This window comes from Contarinia nasturtii, unplaced genomic scaffold (genome assembly GCF_009176525.2).
Source record: "Contarinia nasturtii isolate CC-2019 unplaced genomic scaffold, AAFC_CNas_1.1 Cnas_scaffold_1278, whole genome shotgun sequence".
In the NCBI taxonomy this organism is placed as follows: Eukaryota; Metazoa; Arthropoda; class Insecta; order Diptera; family Cecidomyiidae; genus Contarinia; species Contarinia nasturtii.
This window is the reverse complement of record NW_022198618.1, coordinates 1-12,773: the sequence shown is the minus strand read 5'-3', so window position 1 is coordinate 12,773 and position 12,773 is coordinate 1. Positions and strand designations below refer to the sequence as shown.

Sequence of the window (12,773 nt, the reverse complement as noted above, 5' to 3'; positions counted from 1 at the left end):
CAATAAAATTTGGACTTTAAGGTTATTTTTTTGGCTCGAAATACCATAAATATGGCTTATCGTGGCTCATAGTTGGAATTGGTTGGAATGGCCAGTTTTCAGTGGTGTGTAATATACACATTTATACCGATTTTCAAACTTCAATGTTTTTTCTTACTCTATGGCCAAGGGCTTATCAACCATTCATAAATCGGGGCCAAAGGCCTCCTAGGTTAGAATTTGGAAATTACGTGTATAAACTGCGATATAATAATAAGACTAAGACGGTTTCGATAATCTATTATGTAATTTAAACAAAATTTAAACAAAAAACTGCTGTCCACTGTGATAAATATACACTACATTGTACCGCATTGTACCCATTAAATTGCCGTAAAATATTACGGCACAGTAATTTTCAAATGTTCTCTGAAAAACAATACTGGAATATGACACACGTTTCTCGCCTTTTCTAGGCACCCTGTGAATCTGTTTACATATTATGATTGTGACCGATTATGACACAAAAGTGAGGTTATGTCAACCCGTGTCAACCACTTCATTTTTTATTAATTTAATATTTTTGAATATCGTGCAGTAAATCTCACGAAACTACCGGAAACTACAAAACAAAACAAAGAATTTTTATTTTTAAAAATGTAAAAAATTAAAATATTTTTATCTCTACTGTTTTAATAATTATTTAATCGGTTTATCACAATTGTGACACAAAAGTGAGGTTATGTCAACCAATTCATTTTAATTAATTTGATATTTTTGAATATTTTGGACAGAAAATCTCACAAAATTAAAAAAACAAAAGATTTTTTATTTTCAAAAATGTAAAAAATTAAAATCTATTTATTTTTACTGTTTTATTTTAACAGTTTAACGCAGTTTAATCGATTCATTATGATTTTGCCAAACCGTGACGGCCATATTGTCACAAACGTCAATTAGTACTCGGAATACGCATTAGAGGTGTTGTTAGCTATGGGCATGATCAGGCTTCGCATGTCTCTTGTTTGATCTCAGTCGGATCAATTAAACACGCACTGCCACTGTGCCCGATAGACATTCCCGAACATTCCAGCTGAGATGGTGTGCTGCGATCCAAATCGTCAACGACGCGGCCCATTGTTGGCCGCCTAGAAAATATTAAACAAAAAATAATTGTGATTTAGTCTTGTGGGCACAGCATTTCCATACAATTATATTCAAAACAAAGTCTAAAACCAATAATGGCAACAAGTGGTTCAGAATAAATCCATTTCATGACAGACAATTCTACGACGCAATTTTTCATTACAACAACAACAACCGTACAATGCGGTACAATGGTTCAATTGGCAAACAATTTACTTACTTCCTTTTCTTTTCCATTTTGTTTCGCTGAACTTATTGTTTCAATCACCAACAGTGAGTGTATTTGTTTAGTTTCTTTTTAGAATTTAACGAATTTTCAATGAAAATCAAATCAAAATAATGTGAACTTTATGTGCAAAATTACTGCACCTAATAAACACGTGTTTATGCTATCGCAGTCGCCGACAAACAGAACGTATCAACTCACACAAGAAAGAATTGGAGTGGGCCAAATGCATTGGTGCGATATGAATGTTGGATGATGATCTCTATGTTGTAGCTGTCAAAATATTTGTGAGTTTCGCCATAAGTTGGCGCGAATCGTTGGAAGAATAACAATTGATCCGTCTTAATTAAATCCAATTAACTCGACCTCAATAAATTTATTTTTGTGAAAAAATCATTTCTTTTTCTGAAATGAAAATTTTTCGACACAAAATATATACTCGTCTCTGTCTCATCAAATATGGATAGAATTGCTTGGGCAAAGTAGTTGTAGTGGTCCAGTTCAGTTTGACGGCGCTGCATCCGCTTCACAAGCCATCACGTATATTATTTGTGCAAATGTCAAAGGTGAATCATTCCGAATTGCGCATTCGATTAAATTGGATGTGTCGAACATTTCCCTTCTTCCAATTGTTGTTTAATTAGAGTTCACCGCTAAAAACATTCAAATCAACTTTTCAAAATTTACTATTTATTTTCACGTTCTACGAAGAAAGAAAAAAACGAAGAAAATGGCATCATCGAAAAAGTCAAAGATGCCTGATGTTAGCAAAGTTCATGAGATAATGAAGCAACTGAAAATAACAAAGTGTGACAAAGAAGCAGTGAAGACAATTGCCAAAGAACTGGGCTACAAAACGTTCAACAAGAAAATTTTGGCTAGTTTGCGTGGCAAAATGGCAGTTTCCCTCCAATGGGACAAAGAATAATATCGGTAAGTACCAATTTCATTATTTTCCGATATTCGAGAGACAGTGGTAAAATTCACACTTTTGCGACGCAAAAACTCCGTGTGCAAACAATAAACATCATTCAGTCTTGCGTTCGCATCGACTAACGGGAAGTCGATTTTTTTCACAGTAAACAAAACACACAATCTATACATTGGTCTTGACAGTGACTGCTGACTGTGTGTTGATGATTTTGCGCAGATTTGTTTCATATTTGCGTCGATATGTACATTGTTTCTATTCCTTTTATGCCATTGATCATCGTATTTTGTTCTCCCTTTCAGAGTAAACATCCACTACTAGATATCAACGACGACCGCTTTTTGTACACGGACACAGCCAATCTGAATGTATCAAACAACAACAAAATCAACGATTTGCAAGTTGCAAAGAAAGAAGAAGAAGAAGAAGGACAACAACACAGCCAGTTAGCAGCACCATTCCAACAACAATTCTCTTTATGGTCAACATAAAAAACCATTTGTCTGTTAGAACATTCGACTCGGTTTGAACGACTTCTTCGTACATTTTCTTAAAAACATACATCTATACGATTGATTTGATTTGAAATTAAATGAAAAAAATAAAAAAAAAATCATCTAGTTTGTAGGGATCATTGTGATCGTGGAGTAACCTGTCAATTTGACATTGAAATTAAAATAAAATCATTATGAGAAAATCCAAAACATTGTACTTTGATTTGGAATGAAAAGGGGTCCATGTGATCTTCTTTGTGGCTTTATGTTTATGTGTTTCGTTGTAGTTTTTCAGTCAATTTTCAGAGAGGATGATTGGGATTCAATCAGTAGTAGAGGTAGTAGCTTGATGAACTTTGTGTTTGAATTTTTTAATTCTACCAATTATCAGTCCTCAAAGGAAGCACCTTGTGGAAATAAAAGACGGTTTGCTTTGTCTCTTCCAAGCGGGGTTGACGTATATGAGATTGGGAACTTTTTTATGCGAACGCAGCTGATCAGCGCCATCTCACATTAGTTCGAATTAGATCGAAAAACTGAATTTAATTCTGTAGCATTGAAATGAAAAAGAGAAAAAACAACAACAATAGCACGGCCACATAGAGCTGTACATCTATGCGTGCTGATGCATACATACACATACGCTTTCTTCATTCTTTCATTCCATTGTTATTCGTATCTCACTGGTCAACAGATCTATGTAGCCATGTTACTGTTGTTGTTTTTTTTTCTCTTTTTCGATTCAATTCATTGTAACTAAATTGAGTTCAACTATGGAATACAAGATGGCACAGATGAGGGGAATTCGCATTTTGTCTCTTCATAGGCTTAGCCGGTTGGTCTCTTCAGCTAGTTTATTTTATTTTATGATCAAAATTTCGATGAATTACTGTTGAATTTATTTTATAAATTCAATGTGCAGCTAAGAAAAAGTGACAGCTAAGACAGTTGGTCCACGAGCATATCAAAGTACAAATAATGAAAATTTAACGAAAAAAAAATCATTTTTGTGCAGAATACGTGTAAACAAGATTTTCTATTGAAAAGAAAATCAAACTTATTCAGATTATTTTTTAATCGTTACCAGATTATTTTTTAGACAACGACTCAAAATAGTAATAAATAATGTTGTCAGTTTGACATCAGCGACTTTTAGAGCGCATATATTTTGATTTATTTGCATTGTTCCTATAAGCATCAGAATGCAGCAAAAACTTCATCATTTGTTTAAAAAATATGTTTGAGTATGTTTGCGAAAATGGTAACTTTTCACTGAATGGGCCGCGAGTCTAACTGACTTGGGAACCACTGGAATAGATACTTCATGTACTTTCTGGGAGCCTGTTTAAAAGTTAATTTTGAATGAGATTTCTTACCCAATTGTTTTGGAAAATGGCAATAAATGACTCAGCAATCAAAGACCAAGAGTATAAATGACAGATCAACACCAAAGAAATTAATATAATTGTTGATTTATTTAACTTTTCGTTTAATACAAAAATGAATGGAAAACTGTATTGAAATGCATTGCGAATTTTAAGCGAATTTCATTATTTTAAATAAATTTGTTTTGATGATTGTTTATGTGAAGTTTTAAATGGCAGAAAATGTTAGTTTTTTTGTCGTAAACCTAATCAAATCTCCAACGGAATCTCGAACTGTTCGATTAGTTGTCGATTACTTCCAAGCGTTTAATCATATGCTCGTGACCACTGCCCTTTTCAAATGTAATGATAAGGCCATTCTTTAATGTGACTTCACCAAGTTTGCATCCGTAAAAATATTTCGAATGGTTTTTATTTCCAAATTCACAACACAATTGATATGTATTGTTCCTATTGATAACGATTGGGATCGGTAGCTTGATGTAATTTGTTGTATTTTGGGAAAGGGACTGTGTGTCTTGGAATAGAATGGTCCCGTTTTCGGCAGCAAATGATTGGCCTTGTATCTCCACAATGGTGACTTTGGCATTCAATATACCATGGTGGCTATTGCTAAATACGGCTGCAAAAAATACTCTCCCGAGCAACGTAGTTCTATTTGATGTAATGAAGACAATTTCACGTTCTTGAATTTGTTTTTCGTGGCTCCAATGGTTAGGCTTACATATCCAAACTTTGCTTTGATCCCAGTAACATCGCGGATTTTGATGGAACTTCTTCGAAACAAATCCTTTCAACGATATCGAACGCATTATATCGCCCATTTCATCAAGTGTAAAAATTCCTTCGCAGTTGAGTGTGGCTTCCGAAAATTCTTGAATTGTCATTAATCCGAATCGAATCAAGTACAAGCAATCGCCCAGTTGATCTCGTAAATTCGATGCAACATTTGCATTTATGCCGCTTTGTTGGCATGCGTTTTTTGCCCAAGCCATACATTGATCGAAGACGACTGTTTCTTTACAACAAAGGTCCAAAATCAGAATTTCACGTAACAATTTTTGACTAGACGCGAGAAATTCCTCCGATTTTAGCACTGTGCTTGCGTTCGAAATGATGAATTCATCGCAGAATTTTTTCAATTCTTGATGCACGTGCAACATGGCCAATTCATAGACCCAGCAAATATCATTCGATGTTAAATTGTCCATAAGAAATTTGGCACATGCACCCATGCAGTCGGCGACATCGTATTTGTTGGCCAAATTCATGATTTCCGGGATGTTTTTCATTGTGAATGTGACAGTGCCGAAGTAAAAACACTTTAAAAATTCTTTAAACGCCTCCGGCGATGAATCGACGATTTCAACGTCACCTTTTTCCTTGACTGAACCGAAGAATTCAGCATCAAATACTGGACTTACCGCAGCCAAAATTGCCTTGTGAGCCGGTACCTCTTCAATGAGTTTTTTCTCGGCAACATCGGCGGTATTTTGTTCGAAAAACAAAAACTTAACGTCAAACGTTTTCGTATTCAGGTAAAGAACAGAACTGGCCTTGTCGCGCAACTGAAGCTCGTACAGTTTGGTCACTTGTTGCTCGACCGGAACATTTTGATCGGTGCTTTGGGCCATTTTGAATTCAATTGTACAATAACTGTGAATGAAAAGAAATGCGATGTGGAATTTAATTCAGAGTTGAATTTTCCTTGAAATATAATTTCAAGACAAGTATTACTTGCGAAAGAAAACTTTTCGATCGTTTATAGAAAAAAATGGGAAAACCAAGTCTTCAAATGTACAGTCGTGAAAAAAACTGTATGCAAATCGAACACGTCATTATTTCTTTGTATGTATGTTTAGTGGCTATTGAGCATAGACGCCATATTGAACTCTTTCCAAGAATTGAAAATGTTGTATGTTTGTATTGTATCATACTCATACAGTATGATCGATTTTTTGGAAAATTTCATTGCATTAGATACAGTGATTCCCAGTTTTTGTGCAGAATACGTGAAAAGAAAATCAAACTTATTCAAGGTAACAAGCGTTACCAGATAATGACCTAAAATAGCAATAAATTATATTGTCAGTTTGAAATCAGCGACTTTTACAGCGCTGAAATATGTTTGGCATATATTTTGATTTATTTGCATTGTTCCTATAAGCATCAGAATGCAACAGAAACTTAATCATTTATAAAATAGAAAAATGTGTTTTTGAGTATGTTCACGAGAATGGTAACATTTCACTCAATGGACCGCGAAAAAAAAAATTCTACTCACCTCAGTGTGTTTGTCAAGAAAACTGTCTGCTTATTAAATTCGCCGTAGAATTGAATTTTTTTTGTAAATGAGCTAAGGTTTTGGAATTCAATTGTTGGATTTTACTTCAATTACTTTAAATTAATGACCACGGATGGTGGAATCGATCGAAAATTTTAATCTGCGCAAAAAAATGTATGGTGATGAAATATCAGGAGATGAACTGTGCAATAGTAGCCTTAGACAAATGATTCGTGACAAGCGTCGATGATAGTGCGCCATCTTCGCTTATCACACCATGAGACAGAAAACTAATCAATTGTCAAACGAAAAGCGAAAGTGTTTCGCGCGAAATTTCAAAGAACGAAAAGGAAGTGACCAAATAAAACAAATTAGACTGAAGCAATAATTTAGGAAGTTTATGTCATTAAACTTGAGCGATTTAAAAAAAAAATGTTATTGAAAATCGATCGTAATTTTTCAGTTTCCAAGCATTAATGCTTTTTTGATGTTTTTTCTCACTGAAGAAAATAATGGCATGTTCCCGTTGACCTTAAAGAGTTAGTTCTTTATCTTCATCTCACTTATTTCCATATTGAATAAAGAGCATGGTTCAATCTTTGCCCTCATTTATCTAAATGTCTAGAGAATAATTGCTATCTATGAACTTGAAGTGTACTTCGGCACAATAATATTTATTTTTTTATCAACTACCAACGACTGACTGTAATCAATTAAAAGTCAAATGTCTTTAATAAAAACGTTTCCAAAAATCACATTATTATCACAAGTTACGTTAAATGGAAACGAGCGAGTACAAAAAAACGTAGAATTTTATTTAATTGTGAAATAAAATAAGAAAAACATTCTATCATCATCCTAATTCAAATCATAATCTTCAATTCGAGATGGCCTTGAATTTGTTTGTTGAACATTTGTTTTTTGTTTCTTCTGAGAATTTAAATGTAAATAAAAGGTCAATTTTTGCATAAGCTTTCATAAGATTTCATATTTTATCTAAATTCTGAGTCCAATCACGACTGAAACGGAAATTTCAGCTTAATTTCGTCAAAGCTTAAAAAAAAAACAAAAATGATAACAAAACGCGAATATATGAACTAATAAATACACCCGCAAAAGAAGAGTTGCGTGGGTTTGGAAATTTAGCTTGAAATCGCTTGATAATGATATCTCAAACTGGTGGAATTAAAAGAGAATTCGGCTATTGTATAAATAATGAAAATTTCACATTGGAACACAGTTTGAATGGTTCCTGTGCCACGACTACAAGCATTGTTGGATATCAATTATAAAATTCGAAGCAAGAAGACGTGAATGATGTTAAAGTGAGTGTTGTTCAAAAAAAGTCTAAAGTTTTTTAATATATATTTCGCAACTTTTTCTGTAATAGGTTGATATTATTTGGAGGTTTATTTTTTATGGGCTTCGTTTCGGCTGATGTAATGACTGAGAAAGATGTTCGTGAAATTTGCGAAAATGTCGTAAAAGGTAGCAAAATTCAATTCTTGAAAATCGATTTTTTCGAGTCATTTTTGTAATTTTTCTTCAATTGTTTTTTTATTAGAGCAACTTGAACAGATTAAGCAGATGTCCTCAATAGCCGGTCCACCAGGACTACCGGGCAGACCAGGTGAGATTTTTTTTTTAAATTGAACCCGACGTGATGATATCAGTGTGTCCATAATACATAGAAATAGCACTAAATAGTGTCGATATCTACACTATATCGATCCACTATATATGGAAGATATTGCCGCACGGCACCGTATCGCCCGAAAACTGAGTGTATTGGTCGGGATGATAAATATTTAAAACAAAAAAAAACGTGCAATAATCAATTCATTTCATCAAAATATGCTTTCTTAAATAGGTTACCCGGGAGTCCCGGGACTAATGGGAGAAAAAGGTAAATGATAAATAAATTCAATGTTTTGATATCAATTTAAATTAATCTGTGAATTTGGTGCGAATGTGCAGCCCAACTTTCAAGTGTTTTTCATTATCAATTTGAACTGAAGCATGTTCATTTGATTTTATTTTAATAATCATTCTGTTTTTATGCGTGTGTAGGAAATGAGGGCCATCCAGGGTTACCGGGTATGCCAGGTACGTTGACCTGAAACCGAAAATACTTTTTGTTGTGAAAAAAGTAGACCAACCAATTAAAATATGCATTGTTAAATAGGTTACCCAGGACTAAAGGGAGACAAAGGTAAATGATTTAAAATACTTTAATCACATGCCAATTGAAATTGTGAACGAAAATTCCGAAACTCCATTGTAAACCCAATTCAATGGGCTTGAAGCAAAACATTAAAATTCGATAAATTTTATTTTGATGTTTACTCTATATTCTGTGCTTTTTATATGTGCGTGTAGGTGATACTGGTTTACCTGGTTTACCTGGTTATCCGGTAAGAGATTTAAACACTCTAATTTATTCATAAATGACAAAATCATTTTGATCACAATGAATTTTTTCATCCGAACAGGGCCTAAAAGGGGAATCGTGCAACATGCCAATCGCATGGTAAGAAAATAACGGACCGATCTATAATTCCATTTTTGGCAAATTTGATGTGTAGTTCTTGGTTAACTTTGATTATTCTTATTGTAAATAGTTTTTATTTACTTTTTACAATATACCATTGTTTTTGTTGTCAATTCATTTTTGTTTTTAAAAATCAGTTTGTTCATCTAACTCACTGAAGAAGGAAGCATTGTTTCCGAAATACGTATATGAGTATTTTTGATACCAATAAAGTGTATTAATGTTGAAAAACAAAATAAAAGTTTCATACTTTTTTCAATTAAGAAAATAACAATCATGATACTGAACAAGATCACTGAATCCAATCTTTCTTTATATTTCTATTTGTTCAGAATATCATAGGTTTGTTATTTAAACTGAATATTTCATTTACTGCATCTCGACAAATGTGATTTGAAAAGGAAATTTTCTTGTTTCATTCAGACGGCAGGACGACAATTTCTTCTTACGTTGTTTTGATGATGGAACAACAATAAGAAATTTGATAAAAACACAATATTTTTATTTTACTTCGTACAAAAGCCTTCTGCTTTGTATAGAAAGCAACATGTGATTTGTAATTGAAAAATACAAAATGAGTGATTATGATTAAAGCATGAAAACACAGATAAATTCTTTGTTGTTTTTTTTTTATCTCTTTTCTTCATCCCGCTAGAAACTAAATGCATTTCAGTATAAGTCGAAACGTCGTATAAAGGTCATATCTTAACTTGAATTTTATGTGAATTCATTGGTTGATTTTGTAGATGTTTTTCAAATGAATTTTCATATAATATTTTCCTTTAAAAGACTTCATGCAAATTTCACAGCGATGTTTTTTATGGCTGGTATGAGTAAGTTTTTGTCGATCAATGTTTTACTTCTGATTGGTGGAATATTGACACAATTCGCACTTGAATCGTTTCATCATTACCAATTGGTTTGATGGTATTGACTGTCGCGTTGTACCAACGTTCACCATATTGGGAACTGTGTCCGTATTATCATTGCTTTGGTCATCTTTACGTGCATTCGTTTTCAAGCTGTTTGTCTTGTTTTGCCGCTCATTCTAATTATCATCGACTATCTGAAGTCTTATAACAGGAGTACCATTTTGAAACTATGAACAAATTCGTTGGAAGCAGCACCATTCGACGCGATAGTTCCATTGTTGACCAAATCAAGACCATTGCCATTCACAATCGACTTTTCTGCCATTGATGAACCAGCTTGGGTTACACCAATGGTGTCATTGGGTCTGAAAGAAGGAGATAAAAGTTAAAATTGACGTTTTTTGGTACAAATATTTAAACTCAATCTTACTGATGATCAGGAATTGGTGCATTTCCAAAACTTCGTCTTTTAATTGTTGTTGAAGCAATGTGAGTTTCATTACGATCGCTGGTCAATTTTGCCAATATACTACTTCCAGCATCACTCTCGTAGGAAACAGAAGGGAAAGCAGCATTTACAACCATCTGAGTTGATATATTTGTGGTGCTTCGATTGGTTGCTCCACTGGTGTCTTCTTCATCACTTGAGTCATGGACTTTGATTGATTCCACAGATATTATTGGCAACTCTTTTTCGAGCTTTAAACTTATTTCAAATTGAAGATAGGTTGCCTCCAATCTATTGTTAAAACAAATTTAAGAGACTTAATTGATACTTATTGCGATTTATTTTTAATTAGAAGAGAATAAAACTATGCGTACCGTGTGACGTCTTAAAAAGTACTGCTTAAAATTCGGATCAAATGACAGACCATTGAAAGCCAATCTTATATTGCCCAAAGTATGGTGGGCTTGACGTTCGAATGCAACGAGCATTTGGTTCATTTCCTTTCTCCAGCCCATGGTTGTTGTTGCTGAGTTCATCTAATTTTGATAAAAAACTTATACATCATGTACGTCAATATCTTATTATCAAGCGGGGTTGGCGTATATGAGATTGGGAACTTTTTTATGCGAACGCAGCTGATCAGCGCCACCTCACATTAGTTCGAATTAGATCAATCATTACAATGGCTGCTATTTCCAGAATGTTTTCACCATGCACTTCTGATCTCATAATCGATATGTCATTTTTCACTGTGTTTTCTAACTTTGTATCGTCTTTATTAACCCTCAAACGCACACGTGGGGTCTCTTAGGCCCTAAGAGTTAGTTTTTTGAAAAAATCACAAAAATATAAAAAAAAATTGGAAAATTTCGCTGAGCGTTTTCTTTTTTAATATCATATCTATGTGATAAAATCAAAAATTTCAATGTTTGGTGCATAGATGAAGTTTTGGGAAGTCTTATACAAAATACTAACGTAAAAGCACAACGGGGTCTTTTGGACCCCAAAGTATTTTGTATGGGAAATGATGTATTCTGTATGGGCCAATATAATATATATTCATACATTGTTTTTTTTTTGGATAGGATAGATCCGTAAGATTTCCACAAGAGCTTGATCTAAGCGTGCATACGCCGCCGCATGATATATTCGTTCGTTTTTCTGTGTTGCTTCGACGCGCAAATCAAAGCAGGCGTGCCAATCAAAGTATGTATCATGCGGCGGCCTACGCACGCTTAGATCCAGCTCTTGCGGAGATCTTACGGATCTATCCTATCCAAAACACAATGTATGGGCATATTTCGTGAATTTGGTGAACGTTGCTGGTGTGGCAGGGTTTGCCTTGTTGCGAACGTCTAACAACATGTTTGCCAAGTATGGAGGAAGAACGGAAGCAGCGCGATTTCATCGCACTCCATATAAAGCAATGTAATTGGTTTCGATCACGCAAATGTGCTGCCACCTGGTGTCTCAGAGTTAAGCTGATATATCACACATGCTTCTTGCAAATGCAGAAGAAGAGGAAGGAAAAATGTTTACATAGGGTTGAACTTATAAATGCCAGAGAGCTACAGTGTTTAAAGTGCGATCGCCCTTCGGGAAGCAGTCTCGAGACTCGATCTATATTGATCTCACATATCGAGAGGTAGTTCGGCGCAGTACACGAAGCACATTAACTGGCCAACGACTGTCGATTAGCGATATTAGTGAAAGACACGACTGTCTGAAAGTCGTACATATCAATAACTACCAAGCATTTTGGCTATAATTGATTTTTTTTCCCATAAAAATCAATATTAAATTGTGATGCTGTATTGGAAAGTAAGGAATAAGCTATGGTTTAACTATAAAATGACATATTTTACTCATTGGATACCATTTTGCATAAGTTTTGTATGAAATTTCTCATGGGTCCAAAAAGACCCCACCTGTGCGCTTACGTTACTGTTTTAGCCTGTGCGGTTAAGGGTTAAATAACCAGTTGGAAAGCGATGATCCCAAAAATGTTGCAGCAGTTAATGTTAGACCGATTGCACCAATGATCATAAACACCATTTTTATCTTAATTATTAATGTTCACATATGAAAATGATTATAAACTCATTTTGCTTCAATAATTTTATGTTCATAAACACTATTTTGTTTGAATAATTGTTAATGTTCACTTGTTCTTTATAAAATCACAAGAAATAAATCACGGTTCTTTTTGTCGGACTCGCCATATAATAAGTGGTATACATACCTTTACTTAACACTGATTATAACTATTACTGTAAGAAGGTGAGCATAGAATAAAAACACAAGTGTATTGTTGAGTGGGTGACAATAGAGTGAGTCCTTTAATTAGAATGATTGTTAATCAACCGCCTAAGCGGCGTGCGTTACCCGCGTTGCGTAAAGCGGTACGCGCATACATACTTAAGTCTACCACACTCGGTATAGAGCACTCAAACAGTG

The 12,773-nt window shown here is 34.2% G+C and overlaps 2 protein-coding genes and 1 long non-coding RNA gene across 4 annotated transcripts; 2 read left to right on the top strand and 1 right to left on the bottom strand.

Moving 5' to 3' along the window:
* Nucleotides 1-1,943: 1,943 nt before the first annotated feature.
* On the top strand, nt 1,944-2,986 carry LOC116345484. Its single transcript, XR_004201504.1, has 2 exons — nt 1,944-2,284; nt 2,585-2,986. It is a non-coding gene; the product is annotated as an uncharacterized LOC116345484 (long non-coding RNA).
* A 1,329-nt stretch (nt 2,987-4,315) lies between these two features.
* LOC116345483 (BTB/POZ domain-containing protein 3-like) lies at nt 4,316-6,643 on the bottom strand. The gene is made up of 2 exons (XM_031774898.1): nt 6,446-6,643; nt 4,316-5,817 (listed from the first exon to the last, which is right to left on the bottom strand). Exon 2 carries the CDS (start codon nt 5,793-5,795, stop codon nt 4,443-4,445), a length of 1,353 nt encoding a protein of 450 aa, XP_031630758.1. The 5' UTR covers nt 5,796-5,817; nt 6,446-6,643; the 3' UTR covers nt 4,316-4,442.
* A 1,029-nt stretch (nt 6,644-7,672) lies between these two features.
* LOC116345482 (collagen alpha-1(XXIII) chain-like) lies at nt 7,673-9,608 on the top strand. 2 transcript variants are annotated; one of them, XM_031774897.1, is made up of 10 exons: nt 7,673-7,770; nt 7,836-7,933; nt 8,010-8,075; nt 8,316-8,351; nt 8,516-8,551; nt 8,631-8,657; nt 8,825-8,859; nt 8,938-8,975; nt 9,329-9,338; nt 9,420-9,608. In XM_031774897.1, coding segments are annotated over exons 1-9 (348 nt in total). In that variant the 5' UTR covers nt 7,673-7,759; the 3' UTR covers nt 9,330-9,338; nt 9,420-9,608. The 2 variants fall into 2 exon arrangements, with proteins under 2 accessions (XP_031630757.1, XP_031630756.1); XM_031774896.1 differs by lacking the exons at nt 9,329-9,338; nt 9,420-9,608 and having other exon boundaries at nt 8,938-9,176.
* Nucleotides 9,609-12,773: the final 3,165 nt, after the last annotated feature.